Source organism: Mastacembelus armatus, chromosome 20, assembly GCF_900324485.2.
Source record: "Mastacembelus armatus chromosome 20, fMasArm1.2, whole genome shotgun sequence".
NCBI lineage: Eukaryota > Metazoa > Chordata > Actinopteri > Synbranchiformes > Mastacembelidae > Mastacembelus > Mastacembelus armatus.
Genome location: NC_046652.1, coordinates 19514284 through 19540848, shown reverse-complemented (window position 1 = coordinate 19540848; position 26565 = coordinate 19514284). Strand labels below are relative to the sequence as shown.

General features: G+C 44.2%; 1 protein-coding gene across 3 annotated transcripts; it reads right to left on the bottom strand.

Moving 5' to 3' along the window:
- Nucleotides 1-9011: 9011 nt before the first annotated feature.
- On the bottom strand, nucleotides 9012-25345 carry gfod1 (glucose-fructose oxidoreductase domain containing 1). Of its 3 annotated transcripts, none has more exons than XM_033325781.1 (5): nucleotides 24789-25345; nucleotides 16249-16442; nucleotides 13862-15769; nucleotides 11217-11316; nucleotides 9012-10613 (listed from the first exon to the last, which is right to left on the bottom strand). In XM_033325781.1, the coding sequence occupies exons 1-3, from the start codon at nucleotides 25039-25041 to the stop codon at nucleotides 15035-15037; spliced, it is 1182 nt and encodes a 393-aa protein (XP_033181672.1). In that variant the 5' UTR covers nucleotides 25042-25345; the 3' UTR covers nucleotides 9012-10613; nucleotides 11217-11316; nucleotides 13862-15034. The 3 variants fall into 3 exon arrangements, with proteins under 3 accessions (XP_033181672.1, XP_033181671.1, XP_033181673.1); XM_033325780.1 differs by having other exon boundaries at nucleotides 13892-15769; XM_033325782.1 differs by having other exon boundaries at nucleotides 14732-15769.
- Nucleotides 25346-26565: the final 1220 nt, after the last annotated feature.

The following is a 26565-nucleotide window of genomic DNA, read 5'->3' as shown; positions in this document are numbered from 1 at the left end:
TACAGACCAGAGAACCAGAATAACATAAGAGAAACAGCAACTATAAGAGGAACTTGTTGTTTCTGACGCACTTTTCTCAGAAAGGTCCCAGAGCTGCCGTCTCCAGAAACTCTGAAACCCTCAGGAAGGTCTGGACTTCCATAGACCTAAACCTGAACACTGATACTGGTCCACTGTGAACTCAGGGAGCTGGAGCGGTTGTAGTTTCTGTTGATGCTGCTGATGGACCCTATGGTCCAACAGTTGGCTGTCAGACCCACAAACACACAGACCCCTAAAGAAAAGCATCGACAACAACAACAGCACAGACTTGGTCATATTTGTTTTTCATATCAACACTGTATCAGCAGCTACGGTTTGATCCCGACACAATCAGCTGGATAGAAAAACCTGAGTCACGTTTACCAGCTCCTTCACAATAAAAGCCTCAAAGCATTTCTGACACCCCTCAATATTTTAAAGACTTTTAAAAATAGAGGCGTCCTTTACTTTGAAGGGCTGACGTCAGGCTGCTTCGTCCCGCGTGATTCACTGAAAACCCCCATTTCCATCAAACACACGTGGTAACAGGAGGAAACAGCCTGTTACTGCCCAAAGTCTCTGTCTGTGGTACTGACCTCTGCAAACACAAACATGGTTTTATTGATTTCACATCAATCACTGATCAATTGACTGTTTATGGAGCCCTGAATCCACAAATGCTCGCAGACAGGAAGTTTCAAAGTTTCTGAACCAGGCCATTGAAGTGACACAGTAAAAAAAAAAAAAACAGAAAACAGGTAGTCCAGCCACACGGACATGAAGCCAGAGTCCAGTGGACTCAGAGCAGGCAGCACAACAACTGTCTTTAAAGCTGGGCCTCTGTTCTGGGCTCAGCTGCAGCTTTAATGTGGATTCTTCAGCGGATCAGGACTTTGTGTCCACAGGAAGTCACGGCCTGTTGTTTCCTCCTTTAGTTTCAGAGGCTTTGTGTGGACCCAGGTTCTTCCCTCCACAGTCCACAGAGAGAAAAGTGAGTGTGAGCCTCCAACAGTCAGATCATAATAATGTTGGATTAACACTCACCTGCCTCAGCTTCTCTTTTCCTCCTCCTGCTGTCTGCTCTCAACATGGAGTCTGAGCTCACCCACTGGACACTTCCTGTTGCACCACAGGAAGTCACATGACTCTGTGGTTACAGCAGTACCACTATACACACATGAGTACACTACCCGCTCTGATCTGGGTTTAATGTTGTACTGCAGCTCTACTGGGTACTGAACTTACAGGTACTACTTATATACTTCTAGCCTGCTTTTTAGTGTATTTGCAGTACACTTTGAAGTACACGGCAAATAAACTGTGATATATACTGTTAGTTAGTACTCACATTACACTCCAATCCTTTTAGTGTATTTGCAGAAAGACCAGTCCAACCAGGATCCCAAGCCCACTACACAACAAAGTCCAGGACATGGTCCCAGCAGCTGGGACTCTGAGGGTCCAGGTACCAACAAGTGGAATCTGAACTCACGGACTCAACATTTTCTGCTGCGCCACATTTATAGGAAGTCACATGACCCTGAGTGCGTCTGCGTGTTAGCGATCACACAAACACACACACTTTAACATGACGTGTTCATGAGCTTCTCTCAGCTTGAACAGGGAGAATTAAAATGTTTTTGAGTCCAAATCAAAAATAAATAAGAACAATCCCAGGTTTCTTTTCAGCACTGTAGCCAGGCTGACAAAAAGTCACAGCTCTGTTGAGCCCAGTGTTCCCTTAGCTCTCAGCAGTGATGAATTTATGAGTTTCTTTACAAATAAAATCACAACTATTAGAGATAAAATTCAGCAGATGCTTCCTATACCTGCAAAAAATGAATCTTCTACTACAGTAGCTCTTGAATCATCTGTTGGACCTCAGTTATGTTTAGACTGCTTCTCTCCCATAGATCTCTCTGAATTTACATCAGTAGTTGCTTCATCGAAATCATCAACGTGTCTCTTAGACCCCATCCCGACTAGACTGCTTAAAGGCACCCTGCCATTAATGAACTCATCTTTATTGGACTTGGTAAATTTATCTCTAGTATCAGGCTACGTACCACAGGCCTTTAAGACTGCAGTAATCAAACCTTTACTCAAAAAGCCTAGTCTTGATCCAGGAGTCTTGGCTAATTATAGACCAATATCCAACCTGCCATTTATTTCTAAAATCCTAGAAAAAGCTGTTGCTAAGCAGCTATCAGACCACTTACACAGGAGTGAACTATTTGATGATTTTCAATCAGGATTTAGAGCACATCATAGTACAGAAACAGCACTGTTGAAAGTTACCAACGATCTTCTCTTAGCCTCAGATAATGGACTTGTTTCAATACTTGTCCTCCTAGACCTTAGTGCAGCATTCGACACCATTGACCACAACATCTTATTACAGAGACTGGAGCATGTGATTGGTATCAGAGGAACAGCGTTAAAGTGGTTCCAATCCTATTTATCGGACAGATTCCAGTTTGTTCATGTCCATGATGAACCTTCCACACGAACAAAAGTTAGTTATGGAGTTCCACAAGGCTCCGTGCTAGGACCGATTCTGTTCACCCTGTACATGCTTCCTTTGGGCTATGTCATTAGGAAGCACTCTATTAATTACCACTGCTATGCAGATGACACTCAGTTATATCTATCTATTAAACCTGTTAACACAAACCAGTTAACCAGACTTCAAGCCTGTCTAACTGACATAAAGGCCTGGATGACCAGTAACTTTTTACTTTTAAACTCTGAGAAAACAGAAGTCATTATATTTGGGCCAAAAAATCTCAGAAATAACTTTTCTCAAATTATAGCTACTCTAGATGGCATAGCCCTGGCCTCCAGCACTACTGTAAAAAACCTTGGAGTTATTTTTGACCAGGACATGTCCTTTAACTCACACATAAAACAAATCTCTAGAACTGCATTCTTTCACCTGCGCAACATTGTCAAAATTAGGAACATCCTGTCTCAAAATGATGCAGAAAAACTAGTCATACATTTGTTACCTCAAGGCTAGATACTGTAACTCATTACTATCTGGATGTCCCAATATCCCCATAAAAAGCCTCCAGTTAATCCAGAATGCCTCAGCCAGAGTCCTTTAACATGACGTGTTCATGAGCTTCTCTCAGCTTGAACAGGGAGAATTAAAGTGTGTTTGAGTCCAAATCATCATCATCATGTTTCATCATATTGAAATGGCCCATTTGACTGAGTGGGAACATGTGTCCAGGCATCTCAGGTTGTGAAGCACATTCATTCATACTGTTTCTAGTCCTGTCTGTACGAAGCTCATGGTGTTTGGAAATGAAATCACATGTTTAGTCACAAAGTCTCCTCGTTCTTCTTCTATGTTGCTTTTACGTTCATGGTAGATAAAGTCCTGTTTCCTCTCTAACTAATGAAATATATACGGCTCTGAAAAGAAGAACTGAATCCCTGCTGTTTCATCCCAAGACCTTCTTCTGCTCCCTCTTCCAGGAGTTAGTCGGCCTCCACTTGTCCACGTCCACTGAGGTCTGACAGAAAGGCCGTTTGATTGACACAAAGGGGGTCATCAGGTCCACAACAACACCAACACTGGGCTACCCACAGATGAGCCTGTCTGTTAATATGCTCAGCTACATGAAGACGACGATGGTAAAAAGGGTCAAATCTGGCCGGAACAATCAACCGATCAGTCGACCTCTAGGGTTGAGGTCACACAGCATCTGAGTGACATCATCTTCATCCTCAGACAGACAGAGACCACTCATGGTCTATAGACGGAGACATGGTCCTCACCATCTGGATCTATGTCTGTCTGACACAAGGTGCTGCGACACATCAGTGATGTGGTTCCTCACAGGATCATTATGAACTCAGGACTAACAGACTTTGGTCTCTGGATTAAAGCTCAGCTCCTGGAGCAGACGTCACTTTGCAGCTCATGGGGCCACATTTGATTCATTCACTTGGTACAAAGACAGTTTGATTTGATGTGTGGATTTTCAAAATAAAACACAAATATTTCTACAATATTAAGATGAATGAAATTGATCATTTCAAGACTAAAGACAGAACAAATGCATTAAAAAGACACGACTGCATGTTTATGTACCAAATGTTCTGTTCACCTCTTGGTGTTAGTCGTGTTTTATGTCAGAGGAGCCTGGTTGTTCCTAAAAGTCAAATATTTGAAGAGAACTTCAACTTACTTTGCTGACTTCATGAGGATCCACCCGGGACACCCAAGCTGCTTCGTCCCACGGGATTTACTGGATCCACCAAAGACATGATGATGAGGAGGAAACAGTCTGTTACTGGTCAAACGTCTGTCAACAAATCCAGTGTTTCCTGTTTGTTTGTGTCTGACTGTGGAAACACACAGAGTATCAGAGGAATCAGAGACAAATGAATCCACATCATGTGTTCTAACTTCTTCCTGTGCAGTTGTCAGGTCCTGACATATTAAACACATGGATGAAGTGTGAAAAACAAACATTGGAAACTGTCCCTCCAGAGGCCTGGGGCCAGTTCTCCGTACGTCCTTATCACATCTGAGATGATCTGATCCAGCTAATCGTTCTCTGGCTGATCAGGTTCTTCAAACACACCTGTTGTTGATGATCAGTTTGACTGGACTGAGTTATCTGAGATCACTGCACGTCCATGCTCTGGTTTAAAAGGGGCCATGTGTCCATAGTAGAAACACTGATCAGCTACGCTGCTATTGGTTCCCACTTTTTCTCAGCGACAGAACGAGAACTCTTAATGGAGGGCTATGGAGGGTTCCAACACTGAATTAGAACATCAGGGAACAGCTCCAAGGCTGCAAAAGCCAAGAGGGAGGGTTGGCAAATTAAATGTGTAAGTAGTGACAGTGTTAGATGTTTCATCACTTCTTACACTTTATATGATGCACTTTTCTTTGTTAATGTTCATAATTACTTTAATCTTTTATATTAGAGCCACCACAGGACCCACTAGAACCTGGGAACAAGTAAAGGTGAACTACAAGAACATTCTCCAAAATGGGAATATGAACTACATGTACTGTTCTTTTTAAAGACTGTGGCATGACGGGCTTGTTTGTTTATATCAGCAACCAGGAAAAAGGCAGAGCAAAACCAAAAACAGGTGCTGGTCCTGCACCCCCACGTCACAGCCCTGCAGAAGAGCTGGCCGTTGGGTTAAATGTGAACCGGCCCAAAGTTCAGAACATCCCTGGGGGCAGGTCTTCCTTAGACCCACAGCAGCAGCACCTTCATTCCTGGTAAAGAGGCTTTTGATTCTCTGTGTGTGCTGTGAAATGATTGGTTCCTACCTTGTAGCTGGTGTGATCCACATGTCAGCTACAGTCACTTCAGCTGTTAGACCTTGAGTAGTGCTCTGAACTGCACTGACATGAAAGGAAGCAGCTAAACCGACTCTGACTGAAGGTAAAAGTGCTGCTGTGTCTTTCACTGGGTGTCTCATTGTGATCAAAGTCTTTTCCCTTTGTGCAGTTTCACGTAACACACCAACACTTTGACCTGTTCCTGTGCAAGTGGTGGCTGAAGCCTGTGCAGGGAGTTTTTCCATCAGTAGTGAGGACAGTGTGTCACTTTGTCACACCATTTATTGTCTTTGCACAGGACAGTGAAGAAACCCTCTGGGATGATGAGTGTCCTTTGGAGGAAGAACCTGTAGGTGCACGACTACACAGAAACACACACTTTATAATACACACTATAAAGCTGATGTGTTGACTGATGAACTTCCTGTTTCTGACTGCAGTATGAGTCCACATGTGCAGAGAAGTGATACAGAGGTGGACAGTGCTGCACATCTGTTTGGTTTGGTTTTGACAGCTCAGGTTCTTTTCTCAGCAAATGCCACAGGGTGACATCTGTTCCCTCTATAGACGTCGTCTGCAGCTTAGACTGAATATTTGGAATTAAAAACCAAACCTGAAGGGAGAAATGGATCCAACGGCTAAAGAAGAAGAAACTTGCACTAGAGATAGAGGTGCTGCCAAAGGAACTTCAGAGTAAGGACTTAAACACCATTTCACCCAGAGCACGACTGTTGACTTTGCATAACAACGTCTGTCTCTGCAGGAAAAGATTAACCTTTTTATCAATGAAAACCACATTTGACACGTCTGTGTCTTTATTTATTTTTAGAATTCCTCTCAAAAACAGTGTCCCACAATCCTGTGCAGCTCTGCCACTAGGTTGGTCCAAGTGCACTGGCTGGAGGTCGTCATCAGGCTGCACCTCCTCTCCTTTCTAATGGTGCTGATGTTGTGTGATACAGCACATGTGACAGTGATGCCCTGTCAGGTTCAACCCTCAGACTGTTCAGACCCTGAAATCTTCCCTTTAGTTGCCCAAAGGTCATGTCACTGCCTTGTCCTGCCTAGACCTGCATTGTAATGGGTTTGTGGCCCAGGATAGGGGTCAGGGAATGTGGTCATAAAATCCTGCCTACAGGCATAGCACCTGTCCCCATGCAGGATCCCATTGTAGTCCCCTGTACGATGGTCAAATGCAGTTGTGTTAGCCCAGAATAAGTGTGTAAAAGCTTGACATTCATATTTTCTTACCACATTTAAATAATGTGCATCAACGTGAAAAGTCTTGAGTCAGTCCCAGATCCTGGCTTTTGGCTCCCACGTGGTGATATGGCCCATAGAGTCCCACACCATCTAAGACTCTTTAGTCAGTCACCTGCACTTATTGGACACATTCCTGTATATATTACCAATCCACCATAAAAAGAACTGTAATAGTAACTCACCTGCACATTGATACTGTGAACCCCCTTTAGGTTTACAAAACCCCCTTCACTGGGGCCTGGAGGGGCCTTGGTAAGAATGTGTGTGCAGCCTATGGCACCAGTCACATTAGGAAAGCCTGGGGCACAGTCAGTTCATATTTACTGGTGTGGTCTCAGTCACATGGTTTTCATTAACAAGTAGAATGTACCTGCAATGGCCACAAAGCTGTTTTACTACTTGGGGTCTTAAGTGGCTTGGAAAGACCACAGAACCCCCTAAAAACTGCTTGAGGGCCAAGTAAACTTTGGCCAAGTTCTCCACATCTGCAATAGTGTAAAGGAAAGTGCCACCTACAAAGAATCTCAGCGTGATGCCCAGTTTGTGCTGCTGCTAAAGGCCAAACTTTTAAAATGAGGTTCCAGCTAATTAATTATGTCAATGACAAACTCAGGTGAAAAACCATGTTGTTCAGAAAGTCCAGGATCCTGGTCTCCAGCCTGCTGGGACTGTTATTACTTCAGTCCTTATTAAAGCTGTTTACAGCACCAGGGGAACAGGTCTGAGTCTATTGTGTTGGTGTTTGTTTCAGCCACAACATGAGGAGCTGCAGCTGAAGCTTCAGGGCTGAAGCTCAGAAACTACAGGTCCCAGCAGAAACATCAGTCAGTTGGTTGATGGGAAATTAAACCACAGCTGTCTGGTCTTTCTGTGGATCTATTTTAGTCCGGTCCGTGTCCCAGGTTTGAGCCCAGCTCGTCTCCCTGTGTGTCGTCTAAGTGCAGTTGAGCCAAAAACCCAGTGTTGGATGTTTGAGCCTCAGCAGCACCACCTGCTGTCCAAAGCAACAAACTACCTGGCTGAAGTCACAGCTCCTCACACATCCTGCAGTACAACAAGGACTTTGACAGCACTGGACTGCTGATACTGGTCCTGACTGTGAAGACTAGTGTTCATGAAAATCTCCAGCTGTGGTAGAGGTGATGGTGACAGGCTGGAGCAGTGGATTTATCAGCAGGAAGAGGAGCCGTAAGTTCAAATATAATAGGGAAGTGGTCTGAGAGGCAAGTGTTAAGTTATTTCTAAAATGGAGACTGGAAAGACCACATGAGGTTATAAGGTCCAGTGTGTGTCTGTGCTGATGTGTGGGGCCATGTACTGATTGTGTCAGGTCAAAAGAGGACAAGAGACTCTGAATCTCATTAACCAGTTGGCTGGACGGACAACACACATATATGAATATTAAAATCTAACCCTAACCCCCTGAGCTCTGGGCCCCTGGTTAATCCACCTATGACCTTTAGACAGTTCTAGCACCCCCTTATGGGTCGTCTCCTGCACAAATAAACCAGGGAATTGAATGAATATACAATATAGATGAAATGAACAAAGGCAGTGCTACCTGCTCACCTTAGCATGGCTTCCACTGTCACTTCCTGTTGGCTTCAAAAGATGCAAGACAAGAAATAAATGAAAAGGAGCCAAAAACACAGAAACTGAGGCCAGAGAGAAGAAAGTGACATCAAATGACAATGTTGTGTCTCCATCTAGTGGCTGAAACAAACAACAACACTTGGTTATTTGGTTTGTCCCATTCACTGCTACTTTCTACAGAACTACATTACAGAGACGAAGCTTGGACTTTGGACTGCACAGCATTTCTCTATATATGAGATTTCTTCTATAGTTCATTTAGAAGTAATAATTAGAGTCTTTATAGTTTGTTGTTTGGAAATAAACTGAATTCAAATGTCAAACCTGCCAAAATATTCATTGGATCTTTGAAACGGAGTTTGTTTTTAGTTTGATGTCATTATGTGTTTTTCATTCATTGTTTCACTAAGAAGAACTAGAAGAACTCAAAGCTCAAAGTGTGACAAGGACTTTAGTCTCACACTTTAGAGGAGGAGGAAGTAGCTTCTATGATTTCCTTGTTGTCATCAGTCTCTTCAGCTTCTGTCCATAACAAAGATGTTTCTCAGACTCTATATTGTCCAGTAACAACAACAATAAAGACGTGGCAGGCTGCTCTTTTCTAAACTCACAGTGAACAGTGAGGACAATGTGCTGTTCCTTGGGCTTTGAAAAACACCTTCTGGTCCACCTTCATGTCTCCGTGACTCCAGCTGGACCTCAGCGCCGATCGACGACCCTTTGGACCGACACGTCCGTGACGGCGGCCCGGTCCGAGGGACACGAGCGTAAACGCCCGAAGCTTCCCACAGGAAATAATCACAGGTCACAGCTGTATTTGATATTGTTTTATGCTTCACCTGACACACAACAGACACATGTAGGCCTGAGACAGGCAGGTCTGATCCACTGATATTACATAGACATCACATGTTTTGAATCCAGCTGCAGTGGGGCAGCAATCAAACAGAAAATCCCATTTTGTCCCACTTTCACACACACAACCTCAGCCTCACTCCCAGTCTGAGTCCACGTGCAGGGAGACGAGACAGAATCACACAGTGGATCAGAAAAGACCAAGAGGAGGGAGGTGATTTAGCAGAAGTTCACTCTCAGAGAACTAAATGGCATTTTGTCCTCAACAGACTCCTACGGTAAATACATTCTGTAGATTAAGACGCATAAAGACATATTCAGATTACAGGATATTCAGAAGTCAATGCATTCACATTCTACACTAATACAAACTCATATTGGATATAGTGCACAGCCAGATGGACCTTTTACTTTGAAAGGACACAGAGAGAGAAAGAAGTGGTGTATTAGCTTTGGTTCCTTATCACATGATGTGGTTCCTACTCTCCTGTTTTTATTTCTGTTTATTTCTCCCCCTCAGTCAGTCGCCAATTTGCATCGGCTGGAAAAGCAAAGACAAACAACTGATCCACCTGTTGGGACCAACAGCCGGTTCCTCCTCAGCAGCCTATTCCAGTCCTGTAGCTCAGTGTTAACACAACATCAGTTTGTTGTCTGAACATCAGCTGGGACATGTCAACAACTTCTCAACAGGCAGAAAAACACCTGGAGAAGGATTTAGCCCAGAAAAGAAAAGCTCTCAGATATTTCACAGAAAACATGTCGTGCTGCTGATGCTTCAAATGCAGAGACCACTGTGCATTAAACAGCAGTGAAGGATGATCGTTGGATTCAAAGGCTCATGTAGAAATCCTTTTTTCTTTCTCTCAGCGTCAGCATCATAATGAGACCAAAGACATGTTGCATGTGTCTGTTTTCATGGAGGACCATGAGTTTGTGTGGACATGGATAAACCTCCAGGCAGCACCGATTCAATCTGGTCTCTGGACTTTAAAGGATTCCAGAGATCCGATCAGACTCATGTCAGGACTTCCTGTGGGGCCTTAAACACCATCTCACCGTTAAGACGCTGAATCAGATCGATGTCAGTTTGTGTCCCCAGCTGATTGACACACAATATGTTTCTTATGGATGGATATTCACAGCCAGATGCCAAAACCTGTGCAGCTCTGAGTTCTACCAAGATTTCAACTCTACTGGTCTAAAAACAGGTGATGAAAGGGGGCAGGTCCATGTGCACCTCATGTCATGAAGCTAACAGAGATCTTTGACTGAAGGTCAACCACTAATTCCCACTGGAAAAGTAGATGAGACCATCAATGACATGTTTCTGCAGCATTTTCACAGCACAGAGTTTCTGTGAAGTGAGATTAAAGCTGCAGCATCATTTCCTGTAGCTAACAGCTAATAATAATGGAGGAGGCTCATTGGAGAGAGCCATGTGTTTCATTTGAATCACAGGGAGAGTTAGGACTCTGTTCACTTTCAGCTCATTCCAAATGTTCAGATTTAACATGCAGACATGCTCCATCTTCAGACTCACATATTAGAATGAGTAGATCTGAAATATAGAGAAACAAGATTCAAGTCCCAGGTGTCTGCACTGGAGCTGGAACAAACACTAAATAATGTCGTTCTAGGAAATATTTGCATTTGTATTGATTTGTTTGGACAATAAATGGATCATATGAAGGTTTAAAAGACACAAGAACAGAAAAAGATTTGTACAGCGAAGATCAAAAACTCCAAAGGTTTGATCATCACGTCTCAACAGAAGGAATTTCAAAATCCAACCGATCCAAAGAAACAACATGAGACATGAATAAATGTCAAAGATTATTATGTTGTTGCAAACTTGTCCAGTCAGATCAGATTGAAAAATCTCCAATGATTCTTTATTGTAGCTACTTCACTGCACTGGTTTATGTGTGTATTGAATAATTCAACTGGAAACAATCATTGGAAAGTCTGAGACACCAAATCAGGCTGATTCAGACATTTGGAGATAAACTACATGTGAAATATACATGAAGATCAAAAATGATCCCAATATTTAGTTTAGAAAATAAAGGAGCTGAGTGTTCAGTTCATCTACTTAGAGCAACTCTCACTAATCTTTTCTGGAAACATCCTTGGAAGTTAGGAAACAATTTGTTGAACCAACCTGTTGATTTGGTTGATGATGTTATTCCAGTTTCCATGATATTTCATCTTAGTTTGGCATCAGACTTTTTCCTGATGACGTCTGAGAAAGTGGATTATTCCTAAAGTAAAGACAATCATTAGATTGACAGGAAATATTACACACTTCAATTTACTGAGACTGAAGAAAAATCGATTCCATTGACACAATTGAGACATTTTTCTAGTTCACCATTTGTGCTGTTCATTTCCCAAATCCACAGTTTGGAAAAGGGAACAAACTAGAACATCATGTGCATAAAGTCAATGTAGGTGAAGGAGCAGGAGCCATGTGATGAATAAGAACGGGCCCTTTTGGTACCACACAGGAAATATCAGCAGGATATTAGTGTTCACATCAGTTCAACACTAATATACTGTTTCTGATTAGCAATAGAATTGAATCCAACTGAGGCTCTTATCTTAGACTCCCTGGTCATATCTATCATGGAGAAACTCATTCTAGTTCAATCTCTTGGTTTCAATCTGACATTTGTGTTGGACTTCTGTTTTCAGACAAAGGGGGAAAGTAGAGATGGAAAGTTCAGAAGGTGTTTGGTGACACGATGGGAAATAACAGAGGTTTGGAAATATCAGTGTTGTTGAGGCAGAGCGGTTAACAAGGATTGTGAGGATGAGGATGGATTTATTTCCTAAAACTAGAGGAAAGGAACAAACGTCTGTATATCTGACTGTGGCCTCAGCAAAGCTTAGTGTGATGAAAACCAAAAGACAAAACAGCCATTACTGCTACGTCCTGGGACTAACGAGTCCTTCTGACTTCTCCTCGTCTCGTCCGATCGATATCACGTAGACGAGAAACCGAGAAGCTGGACGCTCCAAACAAACACTGCAGATCAGTTCCCAAAACTTCAAGAGCAAAGAGACAAAGTCCAAACCTCAGCACTGACTGAAACATGTTCCAGTTCCTGAGCTTTGACAAATCAAACACATATTGCATTGGTTTATTTCTGCTTCATACAAACACATTGTTTTAGAAGATTCTCTAGATCCATTTTCAGTAGTTGGCACATAGACAGTATTTCAGCACAGCTTGAAGAACTTGACTCCACACATCACAGGTGCCAAAACAAGAAAGAACTTATCAATCCTTTTGGCTCATAGGCCACTGTTGTTTTCTTCTTCACCTGTATAACAAACATTATTGGCTCATATGTTTGATGGTCTGTTTCCTGTTTCAACTGAACAACAGATAAATGACTTCACTTCATTCTCATCATGACAAGACAAATGTCTCTATTCCTCAGCACTGACTGCACACGTGATACGTAAAGCAGGAGCTGTACTCATGCTCCATGCAGAGGACCAAGAGAAATATGCTCATATACCCTCATTTCCAGACTAGGAGTCACTTTGTTTACTTGTCCTGTGACTTTCCACAGTCACTACCTTTAGAATCAACTCAGGACTCAACTGAAGATCATCTGAATATACAGATCAATCAATATGTTGACACTAAACTCTGACTCCTCATGGAACAGCAGTGAAAATATCAGTCTCAGACCAAATGGTGTTGACATGTGGGGTCCCCCAGGGGTCCATCTTGGGACCCCTTTTGTTCAATCTTTACATGTTTCCTTTAGGCCAGTTAATACACAGCAATAATGTGTCCTACCATAACTATGCAGATGACACTCAGATTTACATTTCACTCACAGCTGGTGAACATGGACCAATCGACTCACTGTGCAGCTGTATTGAACAGATCACTCTGTGGATGCAAAACAACTCTCTCCAAATAAACAGTGACAAGACTGAAATAATCATCTTTGGGCCTCAGAAACAAAGAGAAAGTGTCAGCAGTCACCTCGAGTCTCTGTCTCTAAAATCTAAAAATCAAGTTAGAAATCTAGGGGTAATCATGGACTCAGACATGAATTTTAACAGCCACATTAAATCGATAACATCGTCAGCATTTTACCATCTCAAAAACATTGCCAGAATCAAAGGGATCATGTCTAAACCAGACTTGGAAAGACTCATCCATGCTTTTATCTCTAGCAGGTTAGATTACTGTAGACTTCAAAACAGCACTGCTTGTGTATAAGTCTCTTCATGGCTCAGCACCACATTACATCTCTGACATGTTGGTGCCATATGAACCATCTCGAACTCTGAGAACATCAGGGACAGGCCTTCTGCTCGTGCCCAGAGTCAGGACTAAACAGGGAGAAGCAGTGTTTCAGTTCTATGCAGCTAAAACCTGGAATAGTCTTCATGATGATGTTAGACAAGCCTCATCTCTGGCAATGTTTAAGTCCAAGCTAAAAACCTTTCTTTTTAGTGTGGCATATGACATATGACCAGACTAGATCTGACAGTGTTTTATCCAAACCGATCTATCTGCACTCAGTTTCCTCTAATATTCATTTTTAATTAATGTTAACTTTTTATTATTATTATTTTTATTCTTGTTTATGTATATTTAACCTGTCTTTTATTTCTGTAAAGCACTTTGAATTACTCTGTGTATGAATTGTGCTATATAAATAAACTTGCCTTGAAAATGCTGCTCCAAACAAAGAGCTATACTGCAGACTGCAAAGTGCAGCTAATAAAGTCTGCAGCTAAAACCCAGTTTGGACTGAGTGTTGACATTCAGACAACCTGAGAGAGGAGGAGGAGACGCTGCTTCACCTTCTCCCTGATGTTGGTGCAGTTGTTGAACGTTCTTTGACACAGATGAAGGAATTTCATGAAGCACTTCTGCTTGTTGTTCTGTCTAGTCCACGTTCTTCACAGGCTCATTTAGTCTAGAATTAGGATCATTAGAAATGGGACTTATCCAGCCAAGAGACTTCTAGATGTTCTTCTCTCTTCAACAAGGCTGTTTTTGCTCAAAATCACTAATATTCTGCTGCCACTTCTAGTCTGGAAAATACGCTCCAATATTTTTCTGTCTCTGAGATTTGTTTTTTATTTGTGCCATCAAAGTAGAACTGGAGCTGCAGCTTGTGGATTAATCAGCAACTAGTTTCAGATGCTTGTCACTAATTTAGTTGGCAGAGATTCTTCAAATGAGGCTCCAGGCAGTTACAGATGGTCACATGGGAACAACCGTCCTTCTCATTGGATGTTCTTCTTCTAAGACAAACAACCATCAGATAAAAACCAAGTGTTTCTGCTTTGGACGTCCATTTAGGATGCACAAGCTGTTGGAACAGCATCAAGACAAACTCTAACTTAACCTCATCCCTTTATTCCAGGCTGGTAAACCCAATTCTTTGTCCTACCAATGACAGCCTCACTACACTGTGTTCTTCAATGAGAAAGTCCATCCCTGTGACACACCAACACATTATTGACTTTTTCTCACTTATTTCACCTAGAAAGAAAATCTAGAGCACAGACAGACTAAAGCTCTCACACACACAGAGTCTGGACACATTCACTTGGTCCAACTAGGGACTACTTCAGATTTTAACCACAGTGGGACCCAGTTTTAACCAAGACCACGTCCTTCTCCCTCAGACCCACAGTGTGACCTGCTGATTTCCAGGGCCAGTTGTGTAGAAGAAGAACAGACGGTGGTCCTTTGGACTTCCTGTTGCATGATTTCCAAGTGCATGGCAGAACACAAACCAGTGAAGACTTCTTTGTAAATAAAGGTTTGAATATTAAACAGAATTCTTTTCCTCCACGAGAAGCAGGTTGTGAAGAAACCAGAACTTATAGTGGTTCATCCTTTCTCTTAGTAACAGCAACAGATTGAACAGGATCAAAATGAAGAACTAAATCCCATGACCTCGTGTTTGCAGGGTAACCAGGGTCCTGATGATGTTAACAATACAGGGACATCCTGCTGCGCCGCATGGCCTCACTGATCAGGTAAGCTGGGCTGACCTCTGGTTCCTCTGTCATCACCACAATCTTCTGCCATTCTCCGCACTGGTTCGATTTCTTGATGGCGTCCACCACACAGAGAGAATACAGGCAGTCTTCAAAGGTAGCGGCCATCGTCAGAGGCCTCCCGTCCCACGTCCGCCGGTCTTCTTGGTCCTGAAAGGCCTGCCGCACAGCCTGGATCATGCGGATCATCCCGGTAAGATACGGGGATGGGATGTCACTGAAGGCCTTCTCTGGCAGGGAAGCCTTTTCAAGCGGTGTGGCGTCTTTGAGCAGCAGCTCTGGGCTGCCACCGGTTCCCCCACTGTTCTTTTGTCCGTACAGATCTGTCCCCGTGACCGTCAACCGCCCATCGGTCCCCACGACAATCACTTCCTGACGAAACTCTCCAGGCACGTTGAAGTTGAGCGTGACGGTGCAGCAGGCCCCGCCCTCCAACACCATCTGGAAGGTGCAGAAGTCGTCACTGGTGATCTGGCGGATGCCCCGGATGTGGGCCGTCTGTTTGACGAAGGTCTTTAGGAAACCGTGCACTTTTGCTGCGTGCTGGCCGGTCAGGAACGTGAGCAGATCGATGATGTAGCTGCCGACCGAGTGCAGGCCGCCACCCCCCATCAGATCATCACAGCTCCAGTTGTATTTCTTCCCCAGGAGACTACCGCTGTGGACCTTTGGACCAAAGAGGAGAAACAGCTGGTTTGTACAGAGTCAGGACTTTTAACATTTGGAAATGTTCAAATAAGAAATGCAAGAGCTGCAGCAGTTTATACAGTACAGGGTCAAAGGTCATGTCAGAAAGGAGCCATATTACATGAGCCACCACAATCACACAACTAAAACCTGCTGCGTGTTCAGTAACCTGGATATGATCTAACCCTAACCCTGGGCCAACATGCAAATCCAAAAACAGCCTCAGCATCTTTCATGCACCCATGGGTGTCAGCAAACATTTCCTTTCCTTTCCAAATCAGGAAGTAAAGATTAAAGTGGTTCTTAGTAATGAGCTGAGAGTGATAACGTACCTTCCATGGGGGTTTATGTTTAATCATGCTGGTCTTGTGGTTCCTGGTCTAACTCAACCAAAGTACAGTTTTATGAATCATAAACAAAAACAGAGCTGCCTCCATGTCCAGTAAACATCATCTCACCTGAGCCTCACAGACCAGAAGCTCCCCAATGTACCCTTCTTCCAAGAGCTCCTTCATCCGAACGAAAGCTGGCAAGAAACGCAGCACATTTCCCATGATGCTCAGCAGCTTAGGGTAGTACTGGGCTGCCGACATCATTCGGAAAGCATCCAGAGGCGTGGCCGTCCTGTCGCAGATCACGTTCTTTCCAATACCTTAGAGAAAACAACAGACACGCAGTGAGTTTCACTGTTGTGCCGCAGACTGTCACTGACCTGGACTTCCACACTGTGTTTCTGTGGAGGTTCTGTTCTGTTTCCAGAGTCTGGTTAGAACCCCAGTAATTTGTCATATCACAGTGATGGCAGGTTAAATGTGTTGCAGGAGCATTTTGAAACAGTAATGGCCTCGTGTTTTCCAGTGTCAGCTGAGGATTTCTAGCATTTCTAATAGTTTTGTGCAGTGAGGCTGAACCTGGAAGAGCTTTGCCTTATCAATATGAATCAGCTGTTACTGATCAATATACAGGAGCTGTTGTCTGAGCTTCAGGTCCATCAGTGAGAAGCATCATCTCATCCAGCTGTTAACGCCTTTGGACTGGAAGGAGCACAGCGTTCCTAAATGTGTTCAGTGTTCTCACCTCACAGGCTGAACCATCAGAGAAGTGGCTGCACGTTAATGCGCTCACTAAAAGCACATGTTAAGAACCAGTGTTCACTCAGCAGGGTGGTCACTGTAGGAAAGAGGAACCTTAAAGTACAGAAACTGACTGAACCTTCTCTAATTATTCAAAGTGGAACTAAACCCTCAGCTTTAAATAAATAAACCCACCCACTCATTTCAAGACTGAAGCAGCTTTTTCAGTTAATACACTGAAAACTGTTGGAGGATGTTCCCACAGGAACTATAACAGAACCATGATGGTTCTTAGAACATTGTTTTTGGGACTGTTATAGCTCCTTCGTCAGCATAAATACAGTGTTTATGTTCTGTACAGTACAACAGGAACCATGAGAACCGTATGTTTAAGCCAACACAGAACCAACAAATCCCATTTGAACAGTTTAACAGTGTAAACAACAGATTTCAACACAGAAACTTTCAGATCAAACAGTCAGAGAACCAGTTCTAGGAACGATCCCACTGAGGAACAGACCTGAGAACTACAGACCTCAGGTTCCATCAGTGGTCCTACTGGTGGTCTGAACGGGAACAGACAAAAGGTCTGTGGTTCTCAGGTCTGTTCCTCAGGACTACACTGGAAAACTGGAAATGATTCATTTCTTTGATACACGGTTTCAAACGTTCTCCCACTGCTAAATGTGAAATGTCCATATTTGACAACACATGAGTGAACAGAACAGCTGATAGATCCTGACATTCTACAGGAATAACTTTGGACTAAACACAGACAAACACTTTAGAACGTCATCGATCCTTAGAGAAGCTGAATGAGTTAAGTTTAGTGCGGTTCTCCTGTTAGTGTCCTCTTCCAACCAGCAGGTGTCACTGCTGCTTTTGCTTAGAGCTGCTGACTCAGAAAATCATTTGTTGGCCTGATTCTCATTTAAACTTTTAAACACATCCATTTAAAGTAACAAACATTTAAGGGAACAACTGACACAAATTGTGCTGAATATAATTTTGCACTGAGGCTCAAAGGAACCCTGGCTGTTCCTGTGTTAACCTTTTGACCTCATGTTCTTTGGATGGTTCCTGCCTCCCTGACTCAGGTGCACTACAGGTGCCTGATGGCAGCACGTTGGGTCATATCCCTTAGTGAGCGTGAGTCGTAGGGAGAAGCCACAGGTGATAACATGCTGTTGGAGCGAGATACGAACAGAGATTGTCAATAAAGACAAGAGCCCCACTCTGTCTATTTTAGGCCTGGGCTTGAAAAATCCAACTGATCTTCCTTTAAAACACTGAATCATGAAATCCATGGATGTATTTTTAAATGTCTGCCATGAGTCCACCTGCGAGGGAGAACCTAAACATGAAGAAGCTACAACAGCGTCGGGCCTGATATCAGACGTGTGGCAGCGTTTTGGATTCAAAAGTATGACGACCAAGAAGAGCTGGACCAAAGCAAAGCAGAACCGAGCTGTGCCGACCCGAGGTAAAATATTGTGGAAACACCACAAATCTCCAAAAGCTTTAGAACAGACATCAGTCAGCATCAACGTCTGTAATAACCAGGCAGGATCGGTTTGGAAATGGAAACATCAGGAGTCGACACTGATTCGATTCATGAAATTGGAAGTGATACCCAGTCCTGGTCTATAGGTCCTAATCTGCTGGAGATCTACTTCAAGGACCTTCAGAATCTGGATGATCAAGCACAGAATAAGTGAATCACACAGTGATGGGATTTAGTTTGGGATTTAGTGGAGCGTCAGAACTATACTCCAATAAAATGTCTTAATAAAATATGTCTTCCTGTAATTTAAGTGGACTGACCCTTTAAATGGCCTGGACCATCTGCTGTGACTATAGTGGACTGTGTGTGTGTGTGTGTGTGTGTGTGTGTGTGTGTGTGTGTGTGTGTGTGTGCGTGTGAGTGTGTGTGTGTGCGTGCGTGAGATTAGGTCTAAAGCTGCACTCTGGTTCTCCAGGGTCTAATTAACTGCTGGGCTGAACTGCTACCACTCCTTTGTTATCTCACACACACACACACACACACACACACACACACACACACACACACACACACACACACACACACACACACTTTCTGTCCCATTTGCATTTTACTGCCACAACTTGTTTTCCTGTCAGTGACACTTCGAGCAGAAAACATCAAGTCTTTTAGTTTCTGTAACTGCAAAGTTCAAATGAAGGAACAGTTTAGTTCATTCAGGTTCTAATGAGCAGTTGGAACGTTCTACCACAGCGACCTGGCAGACAAAATGAACAGAGCTGTGTGTTATCTGTTCACACACGACTCCATGACTGAGCTCCACCTACATTAATAACACGTAGTCAATGATTGATCACCCACAGAGACTGTGGCTGCTGCTAATGTTCCACTGATGCCTCAGAAAACTGATGCTAATGACTTTAGAGCAAAACACCAAGCATGAGATCAGCGTCTGAAGCAGACTGCAGCTGCACTGTGGGTCTGGGTTCAGACTCACAAGCTGAACTGTGTTTTTACATTATTGGTTCTCCAGGTGGAACCGTAACGTAAAGCTGCCTGTAGTTTCAAGGTCAGCTGGTCTCCTCTGTTCTGGCAGCTTCTTTCAACAGCAGGAAACAATCTGCAGCAGCAGAGTCTGTGTCTGAAGCTGCTTTAAAAGTTATGACAACCCTGAGAACCTTTGGGAAGCCTCTTACAACAAGAACCTGCTGATGTTCTCCTCCTCTGGTACAACGCTAACACCTGGAAAGAAAACGTGCGTGTGCTACAGGCCTCCATGGATCAGGTGAAGGCTTCATCCACACAGTGTCTCCTGCTCAAACCCAATGAGGTTAATGTGCTCGAGGTTAATGTGTGATGCACCAAAGAGTCAAAGAATAATCTAACTGTGTCTGAGCAGCCAATACTTTGATTTATTGATTGATTTATTGGAGACTCAGTGTAGTGACACAGAAAAGTAAACACTGGTCTCAGCTGGTCAGGATGTATGGGGGGCCATAATATGACAGTGGATGCTAACAAAGCTCTGTCAAGGCCAAATGTGTCAACGTGTTCGTCATAGGGTTAGAAAGTGTGAGGCAGTGTTGTGTTTACAGGTCGATCTACTGCTCAAAGGGCCAAAACTATCAAACAGGATCGTTTTAGTGCAGGAGATTGGTGTTGAACTTGTAGTTTCATTCTCCAAAACAAAGTCAGGTTTGATGTTATTCCAGGAAAATGTCTAGAAATATTGACTTAAGTGTCTTCTTTATATAAACGATGGGATGAACGTTGTTTCTCTTCTTTTCCAAAACATCAGTTCTCTAGAAAAACAGAAGAATCCTTCATTTGAACTTTGAGTCATTTATGAGAAGAGCCTGGATGGACAGAAACATTAACATGAACCTGAGGCTAAATTACTTCTCACACATGAAAACAGACAACAGACACAGGAAGATGTGTCTTTGATCTGTCGCTGCTCATGATGTTCTTCTCCCCCACGTCACTCGTTACATTTCTGCCTGTTATGGTCAGGAAGTGACAGAGAAGATGCCTCAGTGTCACACAGACACTGTTCCCGCCCACACCGAGCACAACAGGAAACCAGACACTTCACTGTGCTGCACCTAAATATCACTTCCTGCACCGGTTTGAAGTGTAGAGGCCTAACTCATCAGTCTGTCTCACCAAAGGAGGCCACGTTTCATGTTTCGTGCTCTGCCTTCAAATGAAGCTGAAAGAAGCTGCAGAAGCTGTGCGAGGTACAACCAGGTCACCTGATCTCACATCTGCAGCCTCTCGCCCTCGGCCCCTGAGGGCCAATTATAAAGACACACACGGGCCTATTCCTGAACACTGGGACACAGAGGATTTAACAAACCTTACTGGACTGTGAGGCTACACAGTGATCAGACCTGTGGCAGAAACAGAAACAATACAGCACCTGATGTGTTGGTGCAGCTGATTATACAGGGGTCTGTGTTTTCAGACTGTTACAAACAAACAATAAGCAGGTGTGTTGTCATCAGTCTGTTCTGGGGAGGAAAAGCCTTAATTACTCTGGTTAGTGAGACTTAAACCAGTGACCTGATGAACAGCAACAACACTACATGGTGCCAGTGCAGCAAGAGAATAAAGCTCATGAGACCCTGTGTTCCTTGTGTTCTGTAGGAGAACCTTCACCTGAGGAACACATCTGACTCTTCAGCTGTTTGATTCTCTTCATCCTTCAGTCTGTTGCTCATAGAGGCTCATGGGAAGGATGAGAGACAAACAGGAAGAGCCTGCATCACTTCTCCACACAAGACAAATCATATTAAGGCTGTAAGGGAAGAAGGAAGCTCTTCAACAGCTCAGCTGATTATACAGGTGTTGGTGTCTGAGCTGACAGAAACCACAACAGCAGCCTGAGCTGATTTATATATATGTCATAGTACATATGTGTATATGATGGTAAACCTCTGCAGTTTATATATATATATATATATATATATATACATATATATATATGTCATAGTACATATGTGTACATGACGGTAAACGTCTGCAGTTTATATATATATATACATCATAGTACATATGTGTACATGATGGTAAACGTCTCCTCTCCCACCTCGGTGTCAGTCAAACACACAGGGACAGGAAACACACCTGACACTTGTGTGTTCTCTTTATGTTTCACTTCAACTTTCAGATCCTCTTTCAACACAAACATGAGAACGCACCAAAACTAAAGAGCAGAATCAGTCAAGATTGACTGATTTAGTTGATCTGTGTAAAAAAGATGATTATAAAAAAGAAAAGTTAAGTTCCACGATCTTTTCCTTCAGGATCATTTGACACTAAGTCTGTCTCACCTGAATCACCTGAGCTGTACGACTGAATACCTGTTCTACTCAGATCTATTTCTATGACACAGTGTTAAAGTGTGTACAGTGAAACATGTCAGCATCTTTAGAAAAGGCCAGAGAGGCTCAGTCTCACTCCCACACACTGGTCTGCAGAACAGCCTCACACACACCTGCCCTGGAAGGCAGACTGAAGGTGGACAACGTGAGGCGGTTTCTGCAGACCCGGTCCTAACTAGTCCTAACTAGTGACATCAGATGCCTCAGGAATGTCACCGCACAAGGAGGGAGGAGGAACAACAGCCACTAAAATCTTCTTGGAAGGAGAGAAGCTGCTCAACAAGCCTGACTGGTTTCCTGCTGTCAGACCGACTGGTTTTCAGACCGACTGGTTTTCAGACCGACTGGTTTTCAGACCGACTGGTTTTCAGACCGACTGGTTTTCAGACCGACTGTCATAGTCTGAGCTTATTTGTTTTAATCCGAACATGTGACGGTTTTTCACTTCACAGGCTGTTTTGGAGAAACTGAAAATATATGTGGGAATATGTCAAGTTTAAAGTCCTCCTTGTTCTAGTGCTGATACAGGACCAGGCCGGTCCACATCACTGAGACTTAATGTAGCGCTGATACAGGACTAGGCCGGTCCAGATCACTGAGACTCGCTGTAGTGCTGTTACAGGACCAGGCCGGTCCAGATCACTGAGACTCGCTGTAGTGCTGATACAGGACAAGGCCGGTCCACATCACTGAGACTTAATGTAGCGCTGATACAGGACTAGGCCGGTCCAGATCACTGAGACTTAATGTAGCGCTGATACAGGACTAGGCCGGTCCAGATCACTGAGACTTAATGTAGCGCTGATACAGGACCAGGCCGGTCCAGATCACTGAGACTCGCGGTAGTGCTGTTACAGGACTAGGCCGGTCCAGATCACTGAGACTTAATGTAGCGCTGTTACAGGACTAGGCCGGTCCAGATCACTGAGACTTAATGTAGCGCTGATACAGGACTAGGCCGGTCCAGATCACTGAGACTTAATGTAGTGCTGTTACAGGACTAGGCCGGTCCAGATCACTGAGACTTAATGTAGTGCTGTTACAGGACCAGGCCGGTCCAGATCACTGAGACTTAATGTAGTGCTGTTACAGGACCAGGCCGGTCCAGATCACTGAGACTCGCTGTAGTGCTGTTACAGGACTAGGCCGGTCCAGATCACTGAGACTTGTCTAATCATACAGGTAGATCAATATGGACGAAATCACTGACGGAGGAGATGAAAACTGCTTAGTCCTGTTTTTGGAAATGTCTTCAAAGTTCACATTCCTCCGATGTGTTGACAAAGACTGATCACACTAAGAAGTCCGCTCATGAGTCAAGCCATGAGCCAGACAGGCGGATTAGTATCAGCTCACACACCCTGAAGGGAAAGAACGTTAGTACGTAATGTTGTTATTACATTTGCTTAACAAATGAAAAACAGTCAGAGACCTAATCAGACCACAACACGAGTCAGTGCTGAGAGTAATGATCAGCCCTGCACTGTTTTAGTGCACAACAATCAGTATTTACAGCAGTAAACACTGTAATACAAGACAGCTCCACTCTCCAAAGGCCAGAGCCCACCTGAGTCCACCTGAGCCCACCTGAGTCCACCTGAGTCCACCTGAGTCCACCTGAGTCCACCTGAGTCCAAACACAGTCAAATGTTTGCAGACTCAGAGCCAAACGGCAGAGGACCCAAACTCAACCAGGCAGCTCTCAGTGACGCTGGGAGGAAATGAGGGGCAGACGGGGAGAATGGCCACTGACATCAGTGTGGTTTACTGGAATATATATGACCTTTGACCTTTAGCTGCTCTCCTAAAGGCCTCCTGATGTCAGACACACTAAGTCGTTTATAGACCCTGAGCCCACATGAATCGTGGTCCCACAACAGTCAGGTTTCATAACCTGGGACCACCATAACGTTCCACAGGAGAACGAGTTTGCTGCTGTCTGGATGTTTCTGACGTTAACGTTCCTCCTCATGTTTGTTCCTGTGCTGATGTTCCAAACTGAACGTATCAGATGGAGCTGAAACAATAAGCAGGTTATTACAATCATCACAGCTTCATCTTTGACCGGTCCGTCATACGGGAGCATCTGGGTCGGTCCTGAGGCCCAGGACTTTAGTTACTAACAGGACATTTAATTTCACATCATCACCTGAACAATGTTCCACTTTGAAAGGAAACGCAGCAGCTTAGAACCCTCAGACATTAAATTACCAACGTGTGTTAGTCTGGTTAAAGTCTAGTCTAATCTAGTCTAATCTAGTCCCAGTTAACTGTTTTATGTTTTATCGGGCATCACCTGCAGGTTTGGGTCCACATGTCTGACCCGTCAGACTAAATGTGATCTACAAAACAGTCACTGCTCCAGATTCGACCTGGAATGACCCTTGGTCTGTTTCTGACAGGCTGAAACTGGACTTGTTTACACAGGTCCATCATCTGTACCCCCTTAGTTCTAACCAGGGTCCCAGGGACCTGCTGGAGCCTATCCCAGCTCTCTTTGGGTGAAAGGCAGGGGTCCACCCTGGACAGGTCCCCAGTCCATCACAGGGCCACATAGAGACCAACAACCTCACACACTCACACTCACTCCTATGGGCAATTTAGAGTCACCAATCAACCTGACATACATGTTTTTGGACTGTGGGAGGAAACCAGAGTACCTGGAGAAAACCCACACAAGCACAGGGAGAACATGCAGACTCCACACAGAAAGGCCCCTGATGGGTTTCAAACCAGGAACCTCCTTGATGTGAGGCAACAGTGCTAACCACTAATCCACCATGCTTCCTCTTTAAAGGTCATAAGATCAGATCTGTGCCCATAATACGCATCATCCACCCTCAGTTCACCTGCACCTTCAGGCCTCTAACCAGGAGCTCCCTCAATGAAGGAGGCTCCTGTGCTCCTGTGCCCCCCCAGCCCAGCTAACCCAGGACCAGCCTCAGAGGCCTCTGGGTGTCTAATGAAACAGGGAAACAGCCACCTTGCACCCAGCATCCACCCCACGACAATAAGGCCGCAGCAGCAAAGCTCACCCAGGGTTTTCACCGCGATCTGTCTCGTCAGAGGCGGCGGCAGGTTGATGCAGACCAGATCCACATCCTGGTGCAGCAGCACGTCGTCGATCCGGTTGGTGTAAAACGGCACGTTCATCTCCTTGGCCAGTTCCTCCGCCTCCTCCTGGGTCCGGCCCCACAGCGCCTTGACTGCGAAGCCCTCGGTCTTCAGGAGCGGGACGATGACCCTGGTGGTCAGGCTGGTCCCGAACACGCCGACCCCGGGCAGCATGGCTCCGGTGTGTGCGGCTCTCAGGGCGTTTTCCGAGCTAAGGACGAAGCCTCGTCCTGCTGCAGCTGCGGGGAAGCAGCGACCGGGACCCCGAGGGAGGCCATCCACCTGCGGTCAGACGGCCGCGGGGCTGCGCGCTCCCGTGGCCCCGGTATCGGCCATGAACCGGATCAAACGCCCGGTAGAAGCTTTAACAGACTGAAACTCGACCGCGTCGTCCTCCACCGCAGCAGGAGCACAATGCCGAGGGCTGCTGTCGGTGCTGCAGTCCGGACCTGCAGGGTCAAGCTAGAGTCTCTGACATGACCGGGCGACCGGAAATGTCAAAATAAAAGGTTTACCGACAAGCATCTTAATCCTCAGCAAGTTATCGATGTTTTAACAACAACAACAACAACAATAATAATAATAATAATAAACACATACATTTTTATTATTATTATTATCGTTAGTGATACTAGTACAAAATAAAAAACTCGTATCATGGACAACTTCCGGTCTTTTTTGACTGTCACTTTATGCAGCTGTTGTTTCCTTCCCCTCCCGTTTAAACCTACATGTATTTATTTACATTTGTGTATTATTTATTATTTACATTTATTTATTTTTATTTGCCTTTATTTAAACAGGAAGTCCCAAACTGGAGGTCTCTGATGCAAAGTCAGAACTTACAAAATACACAATAAAACAATAAAACAATAAAAAATAGCAGCTATTCATACACAATAGCTCTTCATGATCCTCCTGAGCTCATTAATGGATATGACACATATGTGTTGGAAAACATGGTGCAGGGGAACCCGAGGTCAGTCCAGGTCCAGGGAACACTTAGGAGGAACCACTTGGATATGGTTCTGAAGTTGTTGCCTATGAATAGTTAATGACGTCTAACCAAGTCACAGAGCAGTGATGAGTCATTTAAGAGGAAACGTAGAGACTCATGATGCACTGACTCAAGACTCTTAGAGACATGGACAGTCCATCACTAATCCAGGTAGACAGGAGGCCTCCACCAGCTTTTACTTTGTAGGGAAGGAGAACCAGGACTCATTTGACATATTTGTCATGTGTTGGACTAAACAGGGTGACTGGGACACTGGAGCACAGTTATAAAAACATACAGAGGAGAACAAGTGGGGATATGCTCAGTATCCTCCTGTTTTCTCTGCAAGTCATGTCTCCAGGTGTCATATCAAATTAACTGCTGGTCCAGAAACCCAAAGGGATCTGGAAAGTCTGTGCCACATTAAAGCTCCAAACAGCCTGTAATGTGATAAGTGTGATCTATCACCGTCTTTAGGGCCAAAAGGTCACACTAATAAAAGTCTGTTAAATGATTTTACACACATAACTGAGGACCACAAGGTCGCCATCTGGTGGGACAGGCTTGCTCCTACAACATGGACTCTTTGTGTGTCCTAGTTTATGAGGATCTTTGGTTTTACACACCAGATCTGGTTGTGACTCCTTTTCCTGAAGCTGCTTCTCTTTGTCACACACAGATATGGGATTTTCTTTTCGTGC